At 56.1% G+C, this 20,638-nt stretch overlaps 1 protein-coding gene across 1 annotated transcript in view; it reads left to right on the top strand.

Moving 5' to 3' along the window:
• The window catches only part of ADARB2 (adenosine deaminase RNA specific B2 (inactive)), a 371,222-nt gene that overhangs the window by 335,449 nt on the left and 15,135 nt on the right, over positions 1 to 20,638 (top strand). The window contains exons 7-8 of the mRNA XM_047742639.1: positions 2,767 to 2,935; positions 15,586 to 15,767. Of these exons, the coding sequence (XP_047598595.1) occupies positions 2,767 to 2,935; positions 15,586 to 15,767 (351 nt within the window). The remainder of the gene's footprint in view (positions 1 to 2,766; positions 2,936 to 15,585; positions 15,768 to 20,638) is intronic.

The raw sequence follows: 20,638 nt of genomic DNA, 5'->3' as shown, positions 1-20,638 counted from the left end.
ATGAGTCTGGGAATACCAGCAGCAGATGAGAATGTTCTCATGGATTTGGGAGGATAGATTTGCACCCTGCAGACTGCAACGCCTCAGACCCACGGCAGCCTGTGCACACTCAGCCCCTGCAGCCTCTGGCTGGACCGCTGTCTGCGGCGCCTCCAGACCAACTTCAGCTCCCTCCCACCTCTCACAGTGGCGGAGGAGCTGAGGAGATGGGCTCTACCAGATCAGGGCACTCAGAACGGCGCCCACAGCCGGGACGGATCACACCCGTCGGGGAGCATGCCAGGGAAGGCAGCCCGAGATGTCGCACCTCCAAAAGCAAACAAACGGGTTTCAGGAGCGCCTCCTGCAGCCGGCTCTTCAGGCAGCACTAATCTACCTGAAAACGTCAAGTTCCCTCCCACAGACCAGTCGTTAACTCAAGCCAGGACTCCCTGTCGTTGCGCATTCTCTGGGTGCAGAGTCTACTTCACGGAAAGTTTGTGGTGCAGAAGCAGTCGGTAGGAATTGAGTAAAGCCTTACAAGGTAACAGGCAACTTTCAGGGCTGAAAAGTGGCACAACAGTTGAAGCACCGGGAGAACAAGGAAGCCATAATTAATAGAAGGAGAGGGCAAATGTACCATATTCCCTGAGAAAATACCTCTCCCACAGGACAGCAAGTCCCTGACAGTGTGGAAACTGAAGTGTATAGGTCCTACACTCTCCCTCTGCTAAGGTGATGAGGCCAGTAAGACCCCACCTGAACCATGTAGAAAGTTGGGTCCAAGCAAAGGTTTGTTCAAGGGTTTTGAGTCATATGAACTATTTTATGTTCATTTTATCATCTTCACCAACATCACTATCATCACCATCACTACCATCACCATCACCACCATCAACACCACCACCACCACCACCACCATCACCATCATCACCAACACTCCATCATCACCATCATCACCATCACCACCACCACCACCATCATCACCACCATCATCACCATCACCATCATCACCACCATCATCACCATCATCATCACCACCACCACCATCACCATCACCACCACCACCATCACCATCATCACCACCATCATCACCATCATCACCACCACCACCATCATCACCATCACCATCACCACCACCATCACCATCATCACCACCATCACCATCATCACCATCATCACCACCACGACCACCACCACCATCACCACCATCACCATCACCACCATCATCACCATCATCACCATCATCAACACCATCACCATCACCACCATCACCACCACCATCACCCCCATCATCATCATTATTGTAACCACTGTCTTCTTGACCACCCTCATCATCACCACCACTGTCATTGTCACCATCTGACTCCTAGTACCATTTGAAGCTACAGAGATCTGCACTCTCACCATCACCATCATGGAGCATCTCTGGCTATGCAGACCCAGGCTTGGTCTCTCAGTTCTTCCGTCTGTGGGTGACTCATAGATCACCCAAAACTGGATCTCATCAAGCACCTGATTGGTGAGGATCAAAAAGCAACCTGAACCCTTTTAAAAGTTTACTTCCTGCAAGGAGTACAGTGATCTTTCTCCCAAAGACATAGACTTTTGAAACTATGGAAATCTCATGAAAGAACTTTAGTTCCTAGAAACAGAAAATATCCTGTCAATTATTTTGAGATCTGTAAAAGAAGATACACATATAAATCCACATGTTATTATTTGATGCCTCAGTAAGGATGAATAAGGCAGAAATACTATTTCCACAACTTCAAAACTAATATCGAAACTTTGTAAAGAAAGTATCTTTAATATCCATCCACGTCAGCATACATATATAAATGTTGGAATCACTATATTAAATATCATTTGTATGCAAATCACTTAACCACTTACATATTCCAGTATAATCCAGGCTTAACATACAGAACTTTTTAAAGAAAGAGAGAATCAAGACAATCTTCCCTTTGTTCATGCTATTTCTCCAAATAACTGTAGGGTGTGGGGTGCACAGTGTGTGTGTGTCTATGTGCATGTGTGTGTGTGTGTACACACGCATGCTAGGGGGCTCTGGGAAGGAAAGCAGAACAGGGGATGAGGGCATGAAGGGCCCACAGGGACCAGTTCATAGGCTCCATCTCATCGTTTGTCCTACAGACCCTGGGTGAGCGCGGACGCCCTGCTGAGTGTGCCTGTCTGAGCTCATCCATCCCCACGGCCCAGGACACAGGCACCAGTATTAGCCCAAGTTTAGGATTGCATCACAGCGGTCATGAGCAACCTCTCCTAGGTTACACAGCTAGAAAACAATGCAGCCGGGATGAAAACCTCTCCTGGGTCTACAGAGCACAGCCCTCAGGCCAGATCCCACCACAACCTTTCCAGGTGGTGCGAGAACGATCTTTAGATGGCTGGGAGAGGGGCAGAGAGCAGCATCTCGCAGCACGCGAACAGCAGGGCGCTCGCATCTCAGCGTCCCCGAATACCGTGTGCAGCGCAGACGTGCTCGCTCACTGGGCCGTCGGAGCGCTTGGGCCTCCGGAGCACAGAGCCTCCGACACTGACGGCCCCGGGGCCTTTAGGGGAAGTCGGGGCCGGTCTAGAGGGGGCGCTCTGGAGCACAGCTCTACACAAGCCCCCACCCTCCACGGGGCACTCATCTGTGCCTCCCCAGCCCGACGGTTGTCCCATGCAGGTGTCTGTGGGCCCGGCCCCGCCCCCGCAGGGCTCCAGGAAGGGACTCCCAGTCTCCGCACCAACAGGCTCACGGCCTCCTCTGTCTCCTAGTGAACAGTAGCAAGCACGTGGTCAGGAAGCTCCGCGGGCACCTGCGCACCAAGATCGAGTCTGGGGAAGGGACCGTCCCCGTCCGGGGCCCCAGCGCGGTACAGACCTGGGACGGCGTCCTGCTGGGTGAGCAGCTTGTCACCATGTCCTGCACGGACAAGATCGCCAGGTAACGGCCCCTTGCTCACCTCTGCCCGGGTGGCTGCGGCCTGGCGGGGCTGAGTGAGGGCAGAATGGAGAAGCCATCTGTGGGGGCGGGGAGGGGTGTCCTAGGTCACAGGCCGTGCTCCTGGCTTCAAGTGCTCCACTGAACACGGGTCAGCTGCCCCCAGCAGCTGCCGCCGGCAAACACTCATATGGAAGAGCCTCGGTCCACGTCGGGCTGTCCTGCTGCACGAGCCTGGCCCGCTGGTCTGTCGGGAGCCACACGGTGCTTTCAGGCCCACCGTCGCTGAGCACCACCCCGGGGGCCACCTGCATCCTGGGGCGGCTCTCCGACCGTGGGGCGCCCTGTCAGGCAGGCCTCTTCCTGTTCCCTACGGACTGACGGACCTTCCAGGAAATGCATCCCCTGTATCGCCGCTGGCTGGAAGTCCTTCCCACGCTGTAAGAGAATCTCTTCTTAGAAGGAACCTCAAAAGCCCCCCTTTGAAGGGTCTCGGTGGGGAGCCAGCAGGAGGACAAGGGGTTTGCTAAAGGGCACGCGGGTACCCCTCAAAGGCACCTTCTGTTCAGGGAGGGCCCTTGCTCGCATCCCCACTACCCCTTCCCGTGCTCCCCCACACGCGCCAGCCCCATGGCGGAGCGTTCCTGTCACCGAGGTTTGGAAGCCGTCCAAGCCCCTGGTGAGAAGGACTCTGGCCCCACAGAGCCGGGTGTGGCCACCATGAGGGCAGCCAGAGCACCAGGCTGGTGGTGGAAAGCCTTGCTGAGAGTGACCCTCAGATCCACGGATTAATGTGTAATCCATGAACTAGAACACTGTGGTCTCGGGGCAAGGCCCACCCCACCCTGACTTACAGCCACATGGCTGCCCCCAAGACCTTCGGCCTGGGAGGGCTTGGGGCTGGAACCCACAGGACTGAGGAGGCAGGAGGCCGAGGTTAAGGGGCGGGGGGACACCGAGGCTCAGGAGGGGTCAGAGTCCCCATCCAGGGGACAGACTTGGAGGCCGGGTGGCGTGTCCCCAAGGGGCCAGGGAAGGTGCACCCTCCCAGGCTTGGTTCCCCGGCACGTGGACTCCCGTGAGGTGGGACTGTGTGTTCACCGCAAACGGCGCCTCACGCGAGGCTGGGCACACCCCCGCCGCCCCGAACTTTGCCCCCAGGCCTCGAGCACGGGCAGGATGCAGGTTTTCGCCCTGGGAGGCCCAGCACAGGGCTGGCAGGGCAGGCAGGTGAGGCCAGGCAGTGCAAGGGGCGGCCACCGCAGGCCCCACACACAGGGTCCCTGCCTCCCCAGATGTGCCGGGCTCCGGGACAAACCGAGCTCTCCGGGGACTCAGCCAATGGCTGCAGGAGGAATGGAGCCATTTACTTCCCAGCTGCAGCTCTGCTCTGGGCCCGCAGAGGCAACAGACAGTCTAATGACAATAAATCAAGCCACCGATTTCTGCATCAAAGGGAAAGGCCTGGATTCGTCAAGCAGCTCATCTTTCAGAAGAAAATGTATTCCTCCTTGTTAATATTCTCGTCTATTCATGAAGCAGGAAAAAGGGGGTAATTTTCACCTAACGGAAATTCTCTCGCTGCCGGAGATCACATCGGGTTTCTAAATTAACTCTGAGTCCCTAGAAAAAAAGTGAATTAATGCCGCAGCCCTGAGACTTCACTGTCTGTGGGATCCCACACGTCGACCGGAGGCCAGTTAAATGTGGGAGAAGCCCCTCGCGACGCTGGCCGCGGCCGGGTGTGCTCCCAAGTCAGGCTCTGCCCTTTCTCATAAAACCTCCCAGAGGAACAAAAGGCCAGCTAGCATCTCGCCAGGGGCTTCAGACACTGTCTTGGCTTGAGAATGATTCTAGACAGCCTCTGAGGAAGACGCTCATGTCTGGGGACGGCCATGGCCCTGGGCAGGCCAGAAGGACGGCGCTCTCTCCCTGAACCGACCCAGGAGGTGAAGGACTGCAGCCCCACGGGAAGCCTCTCTCCATGCGCTGAGCTCCGGTCCGCACGTGTGGTAGCAAGGCCCTCCTCATTCACCCCTCCAAGCCCTCACCCACCGTCCTCCTGCCCCCATCCCCATCTTCTCTCTGAGCACACGGACGTGGGAGTCACGTCCCTCCTCCCACGAGGACCCCCTCAGCTCTCCAATCTGCTTGAGCCAACTCAGCCCACGAGAGCCAACGGTCATCAGGCAATTTTGAAAGCAGACTGGTAAACACAGTTGTCCTTAAGAGTCAAATAACAAAAACTTTCAACTAAAAAAACTTATATTAAAAACAGGCAAAAAATACTCAAAACTCAACCCTTCCTAATCACGTTACTCCCACGTTTCCTCATTTCGCACGCACGGTGTCCGCATGAGGGAGGTGCACAAAATGCCCACCCACCGCGGGTCCAGCCCCAAACCCGGGTCACGTGAAACCGGCCGCAGCAGTGGTGTTTACACCCCGGAAATCGGCAGAGGCTGCAAATCCGTGCCCTTTTTTGGCGGGGGGAGCTGGCTGTTACCCACACCCGTCAGAGTCGTATGTTTCAAGTCACAGAGACTCGAAGTAACGTGTGTGTCATCTCCCTCGGGACCAAGTGAGCACATGAAGGTAGGAACCCAAACAGGCGTGTGTGTGAAGGCAGGAGACGCACAGACAAGGCTCATCCCACGCAGGAGGCCACTACCCGTCATGGCCGAGTCCCACCTGTCCCCGCCCCCACTGCAACAGGGACAACCGCTCGCATCCGACCCCACCCGTGGCTCCTGCCTTCCTTGGAGCCTCCAGCTTCATCCCCTCCTGTTCCTGCAGCTACTGGCCTGAAACTGTCCACGCGGTCATCACACGCTCGTCCTTCTCCCCTTACAGAGCCAACCCCGAAACCCAGCTCCCTTCCCCCAGTGATTACTCACTTGCTCTCTAACCCAGATTTCCGGGGGGGCTATCAGTGCTCACCCCCGACCACTGCCAAGGGAGTCTGGCTTCCACCTGCCCTGCTCGGGAGAGCTCGTCCCCATGGAATCTGACAGGTCACTCGTGGGTCCCATGGGGCTGCCTTCCCCCGCCCAAAGCCGGAGTGCCACATCACAGCGGTGCTGGCAGGAGAAACAGACAGGTGGACGGGGGACAGAGACCCCCCCAGTGTCTGTGCAGGATCATTTATGAAGGAGACGGGGAGCAGGTGACCGGGGCCGGCAACAGCTGCTGAAGACAGTTGTCCGCAAATATCCAGAAACTCACGTCAGTCACTGCAGAAAACCACCAGGGAGATGGGGGCTTCTCGGAAGCGCCGACGTCCCTCTAATGAGGCCCCACACCCTCAGCTCCCGGGCCCCCCACGCAGCATGCACAGGTGCATCCCATCGGCGAGCAGGGAATGCTGCACAGCTGGGAACCCCTGTGCCCGGAGCGGCCACGGCATCCCGCATGGGCAGCACAGCACAAGGGGCCCCGTGGGACCCCGAACCTGGGGGCCTGCCCCCCTCCCTAGCCCCAGAGATGGCTTGGCAGACGCAGGGACGCAGCCTCTGCGGGCCTCAGTCTGTGCCGCCCCAAACCGCAGGGTTTACTCTCAGGACAGACACGCTTCCCTGGGGACCGGCCAAGGCTCTTAGCCCAGGTGCTGCTGGGACCTGCGAGTCACATCCACGTGGTGACAGAGAACGTTCTCCAGGACAGGGGCGGGTCTGGGGGGCACTGACCTCGCCACGTAGTGCAGGTGCGTCTACTTGGACGGAGACGAGTGAGTAAACTTGTATCTTTAATCAAGGAAGAGAAGTGCACCCAAAAGGCCAGTCTGTACTCCTCTTTGCAAACCCCCCACATCCATGAATCACGAAGGGAGCGGGCTCCACCCAAAGACCTGAACCAGCACAGCTGCTTACTTCCCTCCGAGATCCAAGGCAACACACAGGTGTCCCGTTTTGGATCAAAGACACCCACGCGACATGAATTAGAGCACACAGACGTTCTGAGCGCGACTTCCTGAGTCACAATGGGTATCGTGTCACACCGTCAGTGGTGAGATGGTGCAAAGACAGGTTTACAGCAAAACATGTGACAGAAGGCTTCAAGTTTTTACCGTGGTTTACAGCGCGCCGTAGAACACTGTGAACACACGTCCTGGATGCTGGCCGTCGGAGAACATCTCGCCTTTCCTTGCTATCCTGCCAGTTGCTCTTCTCAGCCCTCCGGCTCGGCTTCTGGCTTCCCCCGTGGCCCTGCAGCGGCAGGGGGCCCGTCCGTGGGAATGGGGAGCGGGGCAACAGACCGCACCCCTGACCACCCCAGGTCTCCACTGGAGGCGAGAGCCTCACTGCAGAAGAAGCTCCATCACTTCAACACCTGCGGCTCGGGGCTCGTCCACGAGGCCCTTCTGTTTCCCTGGGAATCATGCAGGGAAGGCAGTGGTCTCACCACCGGAGGGAGGCTGCAGTCCTCTCTATGCACAGGCAACTCTCCTCTCCCATGAGGAGGACTGGGGGCTGTCACCCTGCCTGGCCCCCAGCCCCCTGGAACACCACCTCGGTGGCCCCCTCTGGGATCCGAGGTTCTGCAACAGGACGTGCTCAGCGCGGGGTGGGCCCCTCCCACATCACCTTGAGACCGCCACCTGCCTCTGTGCACAACCCGTGTGCACTCCCTGGGCCCTTCCGGAAATTCTGGAGCACCTGCCGGGCTTGGGCAACGCCCACGGACGTGACACTGACACAGCCACTCTGAGACATGAAGAGGCCATCCAGAAGCAATGGACCTAAGTCCTGTGCCCCGTGGAAGGACGGTGAGGGCCCCACAGTCAGGAGGGTGGAGGTCTTGTGGCCTGGGGCAGTGCAGGGTGGCCCCGGGCACACTGGGAGAGTGACAGAAACCGCAGAGTCTGGGTGGCTGCTATGAGCCAGACCCAGGACGCGGAGAGCACGGACAGAGGCCCCAGCCACAGGTGTAGGCCCAGCTTCTCTAAGTCGAGGGGACTGTCCAAGGTGAAAAGGGCAGCTGTGGGCATGGTGACGTCATTGTCATTAAACTCCTGTCGAAGGTGTGGGACTGCAGCTGGAGAAGCCTGTGCGCCGGGGCGTGCTGCGCAAGTCAGCACAGCGAACCAAGCCCGCGTTCTTGAAGGCTTCACTCAGAGCGCGCGGGCCCCCGACTGCCCGACAGAGGTCACGCTTGGCTCCACTTGAAAGTAACGCCTGGGGCGTCCTGTGCAGCGGGAGGTGAGAGGCCCCAGAGCCGGAGAGCCGAGCAGTGCAGACCCAGGCATCCTGGGTCACGCGAGAGCTATCTGCTGTCCCGTGCTTGGGGAAAGACACCCCAGGGCCTCAGAATGGGCACACGCAGCCTAAATTTTTCCCCCTAAAAATAATCCTGACCCTGAACATAGCACAAAAGAAAATCTGGTGTCTTTTGTTAGGGACACAGTTGTCAATCACCATGGAAATTCTTGGGTCGTCAGAGTCTTTTGAAAGTGAAACCATTTCTCTGTAGATTCTGTACAAATGGCAGAAATGCTGTCTCGAAGATAAAAGTCAGTCCCAGGGTTTCAGTCGGGGATAGTCAGTCCCTCGCGGGTGAACTGGCCTTGCAGGAAAACCAAACCAACCGCAAAGCTCCCCACGGTGGGCGCCCCGTGATGCCCCGATGCTCGGGGTCTGCCACCTGCAGACAAAGGGCCACTGAGTGGGAACCAGGACACAAGCATCACGCCCAACTGCCGAAGCAGAGCTCGGAGAGCGGCTCCCCGTTACAGAGTCAAACGCAGGGAGGAGACATGAGGAAAAGGGGGAAAATAGAAGAGAGACACGTAACGTAGCAATACCCCGGCAGGGACAGACAACAGCAGCCAGCATCCGCTCCGCCCGAACTCGGCCATCAGGGCCACCGCACTGGCCATCCCCTCGGCAAGCAGGGCACAGCGCGGCGCCCTCAGGGTCCGTGGAGCTCCGGCCTCAGGGCGGTCGGTGGGCATGGCTCCCTGTTCCCAGGCATCCGGGACTCTCCCCCCGATGGCTATGGGGAATGATGGAGCCCATGACGTCCTTACACGAAGGCTTCGCACCTGGACACACTCCCCTACGAGGGTCACAGAGCCCACTCACGGTAGAGGGTCACCAGTAGGTGCTCGCAGATGAGATGGGGTGGGACCTCCCGATGGGCCACAGCAGATACCACAGGCTGAACAGTGGCCCTGGTCCAGCTTCCCCAGAGCCCTGCACACACCTGGACCTCACACTGGGGCCTCAGGGGCCGAGAGAGAATCCGTGGCTGTCATTTCCAGCCCCCACGTGGTGTGCGCCGCCACGACCCCGGGAGACCAGACCCCCAGAGGTGGGAGGTGGCGCTCGCTTAGCCCAACTCGTGTGGTCTTTGGAACATCACGCAACGAGACCAAGTCACAGTAAAGTCAGCTCCCACAACGCAACCACCTATTCCCCGGTGAGGACAGCGTCACGACAGAGAGGAAGCCGCTTCCCGGCCACCACGCGGCTGACCTCCCGCAGCGCAGACTAGGAGGGTAACTGCGCACCTGAGAGCACCCGACTCCTCTTCCAAGAGACGGCAGAGCGCAGGTGCCGCAGCTCTGCGAGACCGTGGAGAGGGGACAGCTGACAGCACTGTCGTGGATGCCTTCCCGAACGCGAGCTCTGCTTCTCCCGCCGCGGACGCCCACCCCGCGCTCTCCCACGCGCACGCCGCCTCCTGCAAGGAGGGGAACCGAAGCAGGGCGCTCTGCCTCCGCACGCAAGATTCAAATCTGAGCGGCACATAAAAGTGTAAATCTTCTGGAACTAATGTTCCTTTAGATATGGTTTCTAATTTTAAGTACCTGAGCTTGATTATTGATCGCAATGTGTCTTTAAATGAACAGATTAAAACTTTCTCCATAAAAATGAACTGTAAAAAATTATAGCTGTTCTCCGGGGAGGAGGGCACTGTCTGACTTCTAAACTCGGATTTCAGACGGTGAAGAGTGACTTCCTCCTTCTGACCGTAGCCGTGGGCGGCGCCTCTCAGCTCCCTGCCAGCAGGCCCCGCCCCTGATCTGCTGGTGGTCGGCCTCTGCTGGAATGCTCCCCGCTCCACGGAAATCAAGCGGCAGTGCTGCTCATCTTTCCATTCTGGAGATACAGGTCCTTTTAAAAGACGTCCTCCCAACACCCCGCCCCAGGATGCTCCGCTCCACAGTCCGCACCCAGTCTTACAGAAGCTCCAGCGGGAACTTCGGGAACGCGCTCCCAGTACAAACCCCGCGCATCTGGCACCTCAGCTCTTGTACCTAAAGCAACGCGGATCTGAACGGCTCCACGCCACCCCACCCCGGGCTCTGCAAACGGCTGGGAAGCTCGGTTTCTGCAAAACCGTTTGGGAATCTGGTTGGCCCCACAGGAGACAAGACCTTGGTCCAAGGAAAGCAAAGGGGTCGGTGAAGCTGCCACGTGAGTCAAGGCCACAGACATCTCATGCACGGTAGTGTCAGCAGGACGTGGCGGGGGTCCTGATGACGGGGCCGAGGGGAAGGAGACCGTGTCTGGGGACTTGAGAAGAGACAGCCTGGAGCGCAGTTCTGGGCAGAAGGAGCTTGTGGCGCCGACACGGTAGCCAGAGCTTTACCTTCTGGTTCCATCTCCACAAAAGGAACAAAAGGCACTCTCTGGAGTAATATAGTCACACTTGTCCTCCAGGAACCAAGGGCCAAATACAGCCCCTCTCAGGAGGGCCATGGGGCCCAGAGCTCTGAGAGCCAGCCAGAGCCTGGAGCTGGTGATGGGGACGCTGCCCCCCGCGGCTCAATCAGCACTGGGAACCCCACGCACCCTAGAAACGGCGGCCCCCACATGCAGAACGCGCACGTGCTGGCACGGAGAACGGAGAGACACAGTCGGAAGAACCGAGTCACCGTGCTGCTCTTGGTCTGGTGAGACTACTGACACTGTCAGTCTGTCGGGCAGCTACAGACAGAAATGTTGGGTCCAGAAAGGACAGGGCTCAGGTAGGTTTCTGCAAACAGAGATGAGACGCTGTGTTAAGCAGAAGTAATTTCTTTCAGCTGAAAATAACTGGCAATGGGATGGGCCACTTATGCACAAATGTTGCATGATTACCCGCCTCGGTCAACGGGTGGGAGAGGAAGGTTTTTGACTGGGGACTGGGGGGCAGGTACCGATGCCCAGACTGGGAGGGAGTAAGACCTCTCCTGCAGACTTTGAAATGACTGAGAAGCAGACACTACCGTTATGACCATACACTCGGCATAGGACCCAGCACTCTAAGCGTAGCAGCCGGAGAACCCCCTGGAAGGCTCGTTGAAGCTCAGTCTGCCAGCCCTGAGCTTCTGAGTCCGTCGGTCTGAGGTGGGGCCCAGAGTGTGCATTTCTCTCAAGTCCCCAGTGATGCAGATACAGCCGGTCCAGACCCCACACTTCGAGGACCACTGCTGTAGGCTGTCGTCCAGCGTAGCAAGCAAAGTGGTCACAGGAATGCAGCTCACTGAAGTCACACCTGGGATTTGCCCTGAGCTTTTGACTCCAGCGTCTGTGCCGACCGCCTGGCCGCAGAAGGGTCTCGGCCTGTCTTGCATCAGAATCACTGCAGCATCGGGGACATGATTTCCGAGTATTGGGGCACCTGGCACCAAGAGAGTCTCAGAGCCCCCGACATGAGCCCAACATGCATCAAAGCCGGAAAGTACTCCTGTCTGCAACACTGCGGTCATTCCAGCGGAACAGGGAGCGCTGGGTCTCCGTCATGCCTCCTGCCCCAACCTGGACTTCACGGGTGGAGCAAAGTCTGGGGATTCTTCCCAGCCGGGTGTAGCTATATGTTCAGATGACGGGCAAGCTGTCCTACGGATGAGGAAAAACGTGAAGCAAGCACGTAACCCCACCCCCGCTTCACGGAGATGTGACTGACACAGTATTACAGGAGTTTAAGGCGCAGAAAGTGCCGTTGATACGTTCACACTCGGGGACACAGTCGCCACCGAAGCTTTAGCTAACGCGCCAGCACGTCGCAGTTACCACTTCCTTTTTGCAGCAAGAACCTTCGAGATCTACTCTTCGTAATTTTCAAGTACGTAATACAGTCTTACTAAACACAGTCTCCGTGCTATAATTCGATCCCCAAACTAATTTATCTTATAACTGAAAGTTCGTGTGCTTTAACCAACATCTCCCTCTTCCCCCACGCCCTTCAGCCCCTGGTAACCACCACTTTACTCTGTTTCTGTGAGTTCGGCTTTTCTGAATTTCACGTAGACGTGAGATCGTGCAGTATCTGTCTTTCTGTCTGACGCATTCACTTAGGACAATTCCTTCAAGATTCATCCAAGCTACCACTCTTACATTCACATCTTTAATCCGTCTGGCGTTTGTTTGGGGTGTGGTGGGAGGAAGAGGTCCAGCCTCATTCCGCCGCCCGGGTCCGGCGGGTTTTCCCAGCACAACGTACTGACGAGACCGCCTCTGCCCTCTGCCCGGGGCGCGCTCTCAGATCCCCCGCTGTGGACTGTTGCCGGGCTCTGTTCCGTTCCGTTGATTGACGTTTCTGTCTCACGCCAAGTAAGCTTCTGTTCTGACCGTACCTGAAGACGGTGCCGTAGACGTCCCTGTAACTTAGGGGAGTTACACCACCTTGGAGGGCCACAGCAAGGAGATGCGGGAACAGGCGAGAACCCCGACTGTCCGAAACACGTGACGGGGACCCTGGTCCCCTGTCTTATGGGCCAGGGCACGGGTGGTGACCCTCGGGGGTAGGGCTCATCCTTATGACTGTCCCCGCTGAGTCTTAGAAGTCAAGATCCAAACTGCGCAGTTAGAGGACGGCAGCTCTTCCCTCCATCTCCTGCGCATCTCGGGTATTTCTGTGATGGACAAACAGATGGAAATACATTTATTGCGGATTATCTATATTGAAAACCAGACATGGGATTTTTTTTCTCTGTCAACACTGCAGAAATGTCCACCGTATGAACAAAAGGCACGGTATTTTCTTCAATCCGGAACGCTGAGGAGTCCCTTTTATGTTCAGGAAGACATTTGGTTTTACCGATCACGTTAGCGGAATGAGTTCAAACTCCCCCAGCAGGGCGAGGAGGAGGCAGACTTTCTCTTTATTTTAAAGCTTATCAAGACAAAGCCAGATATGGAAGTTACTTGTTTTTAGACAATCCCGCAGAATCAGAACCACCCCGATTACGCTCCCGACGTTCTGCTCAAAGCCAGTACCCGATGGTCTACAGGACGGCACTGTCTCTCCTGGGAATACTCATTTTACTGCTCAACACTTGCCGTGCTTCAGGCAAGTGCTTTGTTATCGATGGGGGACATGTCCATTTCTCTGCTTTGAATCCACGTTTCTCTCGTAATCGGAGCTGGGACACACGTGGGCTGCCTGCACCGCGGAACCCTCGGCCACCGCCGGTAGCCTAGCATCGTGCCTGCGGACTGACTGCGTCGGCCACTGTCTCTGCAGGAGCCCGTGTTCAGCCACACGCGCAAACACAAGAAAGCCTCTGCGGGGCTTGGGAACAAAGTGTAAAGACCGAAACCTCGCACGGCCGAAGAGACCTCCTGCTAACCTTGCTCCTCCTCTTCTTGATACCTTCCCGCTTCTGCAAATCCACAAAGGAGGAATCCAAAACACTAGCTGAAGTGACTTTGTTGGATTCTCCTCACTTTGCCGGCACTGCCTGCAACACTGGTCTCAGACTTAAGGGAAGGATCCAATCTCTCGGTCACCGCTCAGAAACACCGGTGCTCCTTCCATAGAAAGCGCGCATAACAAAAACAAAACAAAACAAAAAATAAACAAGCAAACCAAAAAAAAACCTCCTATCTAGGAATTTGCTGAAATTCTGTACTTTATCCATGAGAAGTGAAGGACAGGCAGCCTCCCGACCGTACCGGCTAGCCTGTCAGAGCGGGAGTCTGGGCAGCGGCGTGTCACCAAGTGATGGGTCCCACGATCAGTGAGAAGATCTCGTGTTGCTTTCGGAAAGTCCGCTCCTCCAAAACTCACGGACATCCGCTTTGGTGAAAACGCACACGCTCATGTGTGTCTGTGTGTGTGCGCGCGCGTGCACACGTGTGTGTGTGTGTGTGTGAACAGCCATTTCAGTCCTTCTGAAAGAAAGGATGTGATTGGGGCGCCTGGGTGGCTCAGTGGGTTGGGCCGCTGCCTTCGGCTCGGGTCATGGTCTCGGAGTCCTGGGATCGAGCCCCGCGTCGTGCTCTCTGCTCAGCGGGGAGCCTGCTTCCTCCTCTCTCTCTGCCTGCCTCTCTGCCTGCTTGTGATCTCTCTGTCAAATAAATAAAAATAAAATCTTTAAAAAAAAAAAAAAAAAAGGATGTGATTTACAGAAATGACCACAATTATTTTTTAAGTGAAGTTATGCAAATCTGATAGACTAAAGTAAATGTTTCATAAAACCAATGACTGTTCAAATGGTAGGACTAAATTGTTTGTATATAAATATTACCTTTTATATTCCATTGGAGTTTTATGTAGATGAACACATTACTTTAATGACCTGCTTTCATGGAGAGAGTGGAGACTCGCTCTCCCAGTCCTCGCCCGCCAGATGGCTGCCTTTTCTTGCATGAGATTAAAACATGGCTCTCGTTCACCACAATGCTTTGGAGGCAAATTAATATTGCCGGCTAAATTGCTTGTGTTTTCGGAATAAAATTTAAAGAGAACTTTTTAAAGCAATTGGTGTCACAGGTTCCGGGAGCAGATTGCTCTCCAGGTAGAGCATGCTGGTTTTAACCGTTCGGTAATTAATGGAAAAGATTCCGCGTTAATTGACTGCTTCGGGAAAGGGAAATATAATGACTCCTTATTAATCAAGAAAAGAAATGTACGGCATAGAGGCACCACAATAATTGCTCTAACAGCAGAGAAATGTTAATTAATGAAAAGAACGATGATGTAAGAAATGAGCTGCATAGTGTTTGCCGCTGGTGGAGGCTGGGCTTTAGACACGTTATTTACAGCAGAAACCACGAAATGCTGCCTCAAACAGATGCGTGTGACCTTGTACCACCCAAGTTTAGGGGGAAAAATCTCAAAATGCTGCTGTCATCTTTGCTTGCAGAAGCAAGAGCGCTTGCCCAGGGCGGCATTTATCTCGGAGAAGGACGGCCTTGTCCTTCGTGTCTGGTCTGGGTCGGAAATCAACATCCTCCTCAGAGCAAAACACGGCCGTTTACTAGTGTCACGTAACGACACAACAGGTCCTTCTGACTGCTGAGGACAAAAGGAGAAGAAGCTATTTTGCCCAAAACTGAAATAAACTCCATTTCTGATGTCTGCCCACTAACCTCACGAAAAATTCAGATTCGCTTTGGGGACAGTGTCTTTTTTTTTTTAAGTTTCGAGTCGCTGAGAGGATGTACGGCTTCCCCGTCCTGTAACAACTCGCATCGTCCGTCAAAGTCAGAGCCCCGCCAGCCGCGTGCGTGGCCGAGAGCGGCCCGGGCCACTCCACTGGGTCGGGCGCGGCCACGGGACCTCCGGCCTCAGCCTGCCCGACAGGGCGCCAGGGCCATGCGGGGGGCAGGCGGCGGAGGGGTGGGGAGGTTGGCGGCAGGCCAGCGGGGGGAGGGGCGAACAGGTGGCGGTGGAGGGGCCCCACCCGCCCCGGCGCCCGCGCTGACGCCCTCTCCCTGCAGGTGGAACGTGCTGGGCCTCCAGGGCGCGCTGCTCTGCCACTTCATCGAGCCCGTGTACCTGCACAGCATCATCGTGGGCAGTCTGCGCCACACAGGCCACCTCTCCCGCGTCATGAGCCACCGCACCGAGGACGTCGGCCAGCTGCCCACCTCCTACCGGCACAACCGGCCCCTCCTCAGCGGTAAGAAAACCCTGTCCCCGTAGACACGGGACTCGTGCCGGCCCGCCGGCCAGTCCCATGTGTCCTAACTCGGGCCGCTGTTACCGGGTCGGCCACCGGCTACTTAGGATGTAGCGAGCAAAAGGACAGGAACAGAAGCCTCAAGCGGGGGCTGCCATGCCTCCCGAACGGAGGACCGGGCACTGGGAGGGGGGAGCAGACTGGGACACACCCTCGACCACATCATGGTGTCACCGTCACGCGCGTATCCACCAGGACGACTTACCCGACCGGCTCCGCTCACGGCAGGCGTCTCTGACGGAGGGCAGGGGGGTTGGAAGCGGGTGGTTGCAGGGCTCGCGGCCCCAGTGCCGTCCTCGCACGAGGCGTCCAGGAGGCACGTGTCAGGAGCAGCACGGACACGCGCAGGCACGAAGCCGGCCAGCTCGTAGCCTCCCGCACTGGCCATGTGCGCAGCACCGGACCTCCGGAGCCTCAGTGTCCCCGCTGCAACACAGGGACGGCCAACCCCCGGCCGCCTAGCACACAGCCGGTGTGAGGGTCGAGTCCCACGGCCAGCGAGCACTCTGGAGCCCATCGCGTCTGTACACTGACTCGACGTTCCGGAGGGGAATGCGGATGGCGACCGCGGCTGTCCACGTCACAGAGGCTCTCCTGGTTCCCCAGAACGAGCTTCACCAGAGGCCAGAGGAAACAGCGCGTGCAGCAGGGATTGGAACTCGGCTCGAGGATGCAGCTACGCCGTCCGACACGCCGCGTCCCATGGCCTGCAGCACCACGGACTGGGTGTCCGCACCGTCACCCCCGGGGAACCACCCACGCGAACGACACCGGCTGAGGAGGGGCAGCATCGGCGTCCGGACGGCGCGGGTCAGGCCACCCCAGCTGAGGCGCTCGCAACCCTGGGACTCCCACCGGCCCGTCAGCCTTCACGAGCGACGCAAACATTCGCCTCAAATTCCAAGTCCGTACGACTACGTTCATTTCTGACCGTCGGTCATGTTGGGAATTCTGATAAAATATTACTCTGGCTCAGTTTCAACCTCTTCCATTTTCCTTTCTTTTTTTTTCTCAAAATGGCCAAGAATACTACTTTTTAAAAAGATTTTATTTATTTGAGAGACACAGTGAGAGAGAAGACAAGCAGGGGGAGCAGGAGGTGGGGAAGCAGGCTCTCCTCCCAGCAGGGAGCCCAACGCGGGGCTCAATTCCAGGACCCCGAGATCATGACCTGAGCCGAGGACAGACACTTCACTGACTGACCCCCAGGCACCCCCAGCTCAGCAGCCGGTGCAAGCCTGGAGCGGACCCCAACGTCCCAGCCAGTTTGTGCGGATAGATGTCACCAGCTTGGGTCCCCACAGACCTCGGAGACCTTCAGTCTCCGCAGCAAACCCGCAGGGACCCCATGTGCTCTGAGGAGGCGCCTGTCCCACGAGGGGCTGCTGCCGTCTGGCCTCTGGGCCCCACGCATGCCTGCCTGGCCGTCCCTTCCAGCAAAGCTGTTCCAAAGTCGTGTGTTCAACTGGGAACACTTGAACACAGATGAAAACAGGAACTCTGAATTACAAGGGAAAAGCAGTTGAGTTTAAAATTTTAAAAAAAAAAAAGCTCCGCTAGAGGAATTCAGGTCACCTGAAGTCGTCGAGCGGCACAGCTAAAAGCAAAGCCCCCGGACGCCCGTGTGAACTCCCACCCCCGCCTCAGGGGACACTCAGCCCTACCTACAGCCAGGACCACCTGACTGGACACTTAGGTCCACACTGACAACACCGCTTTCATCACTGGAGAGCAGCAAACGACCCGAAGCCACGGCGTCCCCCCCCAAAACCGCACGCTCTCCGCGGCAGCGACTGCTCGGCCCGCGGTGGCCCTCGGACAGCAGTCGTGCAGAGGCAGGAAGGAAACCGTCAGGATCTTTCACCCACAAGGGAGACAGTGTGACCGCGTGTAAGGACGGTAACGACGAGCACATTCACACACGCCCGTGAAATCTGTCTGGAGACTCCCTCGAGGTCCGTTGGCAAAACCGCCTGAGAGGGTGCAGCCCGCGTGCTCGCGGAACCAGCCCCGCCACCGAGCGGGGGCCCCGCTGGCTCCGGGGCCACAGGAAGCAGCCGAGCTGAGAAGGGTCCCCCACGGACACGGGGCAGGGTGCGCACTGATGCCCGCCGGAGGGTCTGCAAGCCTTCTGGGCAGACCGTGAGGACGGACACCACACCGCGGCGGCCGCGCCCCGACCCTTTAGCACCCCATGTCACCGGAGGAGCGCGGCTCCCCTAAAGGGACTCGCCTCCGGCCTTTCTCGGCACATTCAATACCTCATGCGACACGGCGAGGACGAGCCAGTGGTGAGAATTCATAAGAATGTAGGCTCGGAATACTCGTCTTTTCAGGAAAACATTACGTGAAGTAGAAGTGACTTCGAGGCTGTCGTGCTGGGCACAGGGGGTTCGTCTGCACATCTGGCCTCGAGGTCAGTCTCCTGTTTCCGCGTCAGGACAAGGAGAGATGCGGGGGGCGCGCAAGCTCTCTGTTCCCGCTGGCGGCGCGTGGCGTGCACGGGCTCCCCGTCAAGCAGGCGTCCCCGCACCGAAGATGCAACTTCGCAGCCCAAGGCAAGGTCCGCGACAAACATAAAAGCCGAAAGCCGGACTAGGGCAATCGATGTCCCGGCCGTGAGCTGTCCCGGCCCCTGGTTGCGTGCACGTGATGGGAACTACGGGACAGTGACCAGCAGGGCACCGGCTGCCTCCACCCCGGCACGCATCTTCCCGAAGGTGTAGGAATGGGCCACTGGGGAGTCAGAGCCTCGTCACACTCCATGTGTCTCAAGCAACGGTTCATCGAAATGTCCGCCAACAGCGGTCTGCAAACCCCGCCCGACACCCCCCCGACCACACTCGAGACCCCTCTCCTCCGGGAGTGGTGGTGGGTGGGATGGAGGAGGAGGCCTGTCGCCACGTGTGCCCACGTTTCTGTGAGTTCCAGTCTCCAAAGTACTGTCACAGTGAACTGCAGAGCCTGATACGGAGAGCCAAGCCGCTTGAATTCGGGAGAAATTCTTGAGGTTGATGATCATTAATGGTATCGGGCAAAACAACCCAGTGGGGTGGTAGAAAAGATTGTTTTTATGCAGCTGGTAACTAATGCAGCATGATTTTTATATTAAAATAAGCAAGGAGGTGCCTGGGGGGCTCGGTCCATTAAGCCTCTGCCTTCGGCTCAGGTCATGATCTCAGGGTCCTGGGATCGAGCCCCGCGTCGGGCTCCCTGCTCGGCGGGGAGCCTGCTTCTCCCTCTCCCTCTCCCTCACTCCCTGCTCATGCTCTTTCTCATTATATCTCTCTCAAAAAACAAATAAAATCTTTTTTAAAAAATAAAAATAAAATAAGCACAGGTTTATTACAGAGTGACCTATAAATTTTTCATAAATGTTTAGGATAAAACACATGAGCTTAAAAATACACCTGAGCAGCTCCTTTGTCTTGGAGTTGTTAGAAGTAGAAATTAATCTCTTGTGCCCTTGAAGGAATTTTTGGTAGAAAAAAATCATTATAAATCCTGCTGGAATAATGTAAAGACAGCCCTAATATCTCTGCACAAAGATTAAAATGCGAGATTCAAGAAAGAAATATTTAATAAGATATTTCCATAGATTAGCACTGATTTCCCTATGCAAATTAGATGACATATAGCTTATGATAAATTTAAAATTATAGAAAAACCTCTTTTAGTTTTCTAAAGAGTTCTTCCAACAATACTTGTATGTTAGCTAAGTTACACTTAATTTCTACCATGATTTTAAGGAACTGTTGCAAAAAAGTATTTGGACACCAGCCTTAATCAATTTGCTCTTGAAATTCTTACCATTTAGAGAAAATACTTTCATCGTCGATACATTTCATTTATCCAAACACTGAGCTGGTCAACACAATCCCTACACTTATTTAATGACTCAGCAAATGTGTGTGGATTGCTGACGACGTGCCTGGGGCCACTATGCACAGGGAAGAGAGCCGCAAACAAAATGGTTGAAACCCTGCGGGGAAGACTGACAGACAGACAAAATGAAAACGCTTCGTAGAAAATAAAGCACAGAAGGGACTACATGCAACCTTTGGCTGTCTGTCAGGGGTCCAGACCCCATGGGGCGGTGGTGTCAGGGCCAAGTCCTGCAGGAAGAGGGAAGGACATCATGGGCAGGGAGCAGGGCAGGAGCCAGGAGGGGGCAGAACGTGGGGAGACCCTCCGGGGTTCAGCACAGAGTCAGGCTGCAGCTGCCGCACGGGGACTAGGTTAGGGCCCAGTCTGAACCCTGCATTAGCAGGCCCTGAGGGGTCTCAGAGCAGCCTGAAGCAGTCTCCGTCCCCAGATTCACATGGAGACGATCCTACTAAGAGCTGGATCGAGATAATGCTACAAAAGCTTTGGAAATACAGCCCTGGCACACAGCGAAAACCAAGGAGGCACAGGCCGAGACGAGGCCACGTTAACAAACCCCAGCAGACACACGGTGGAGAAAACCCATGACATCGGCGAGCACCGTTCCTGGACACAGACTTTCCAACAACCATGCTCACCAGGAAAACAGAGATTTAGAAAACAACAGCAAACATGCAGGGGGAGAGATAGAAGTGAAAGAAAGAAAGAAAGAAAGAGAGAGAGAGAGAGAGAGAAAGAAAGGAAGGAACCAAATAGGAATTGCAGAGAAAATAAAACAATTTGTGTGACAGAGAATAGGTTTACTTTTTTAAGATTTTATTTTTATTTTTATTGATTTGACAGAGAGAGAGCACGCGTGCACAAACAGGGAGAGCGGCAGAGGCAGAGGGAGAAGCAGGCTCCTCACTGAGCAGGGAGCCCGACGG

Source organism: Lutra lutra, chromosome 8 (assembly GCF_902655055.1).
Source record: "Lutra lutra chromosome 8, mLutLut1.2, whole genome shotgun sequence".
Classification (NCBI taxonomy): Eukaryota; Metazoa; Chordata; class Mammalia; order Carnivora; family Mustelidae; genus Lutra; species Lutra lutra.
The sequence above is the reverse complement of the archived record's forward strand: the minus strand, read 5'-3'. Positions and strand labels throughout refer to the sequence as shown.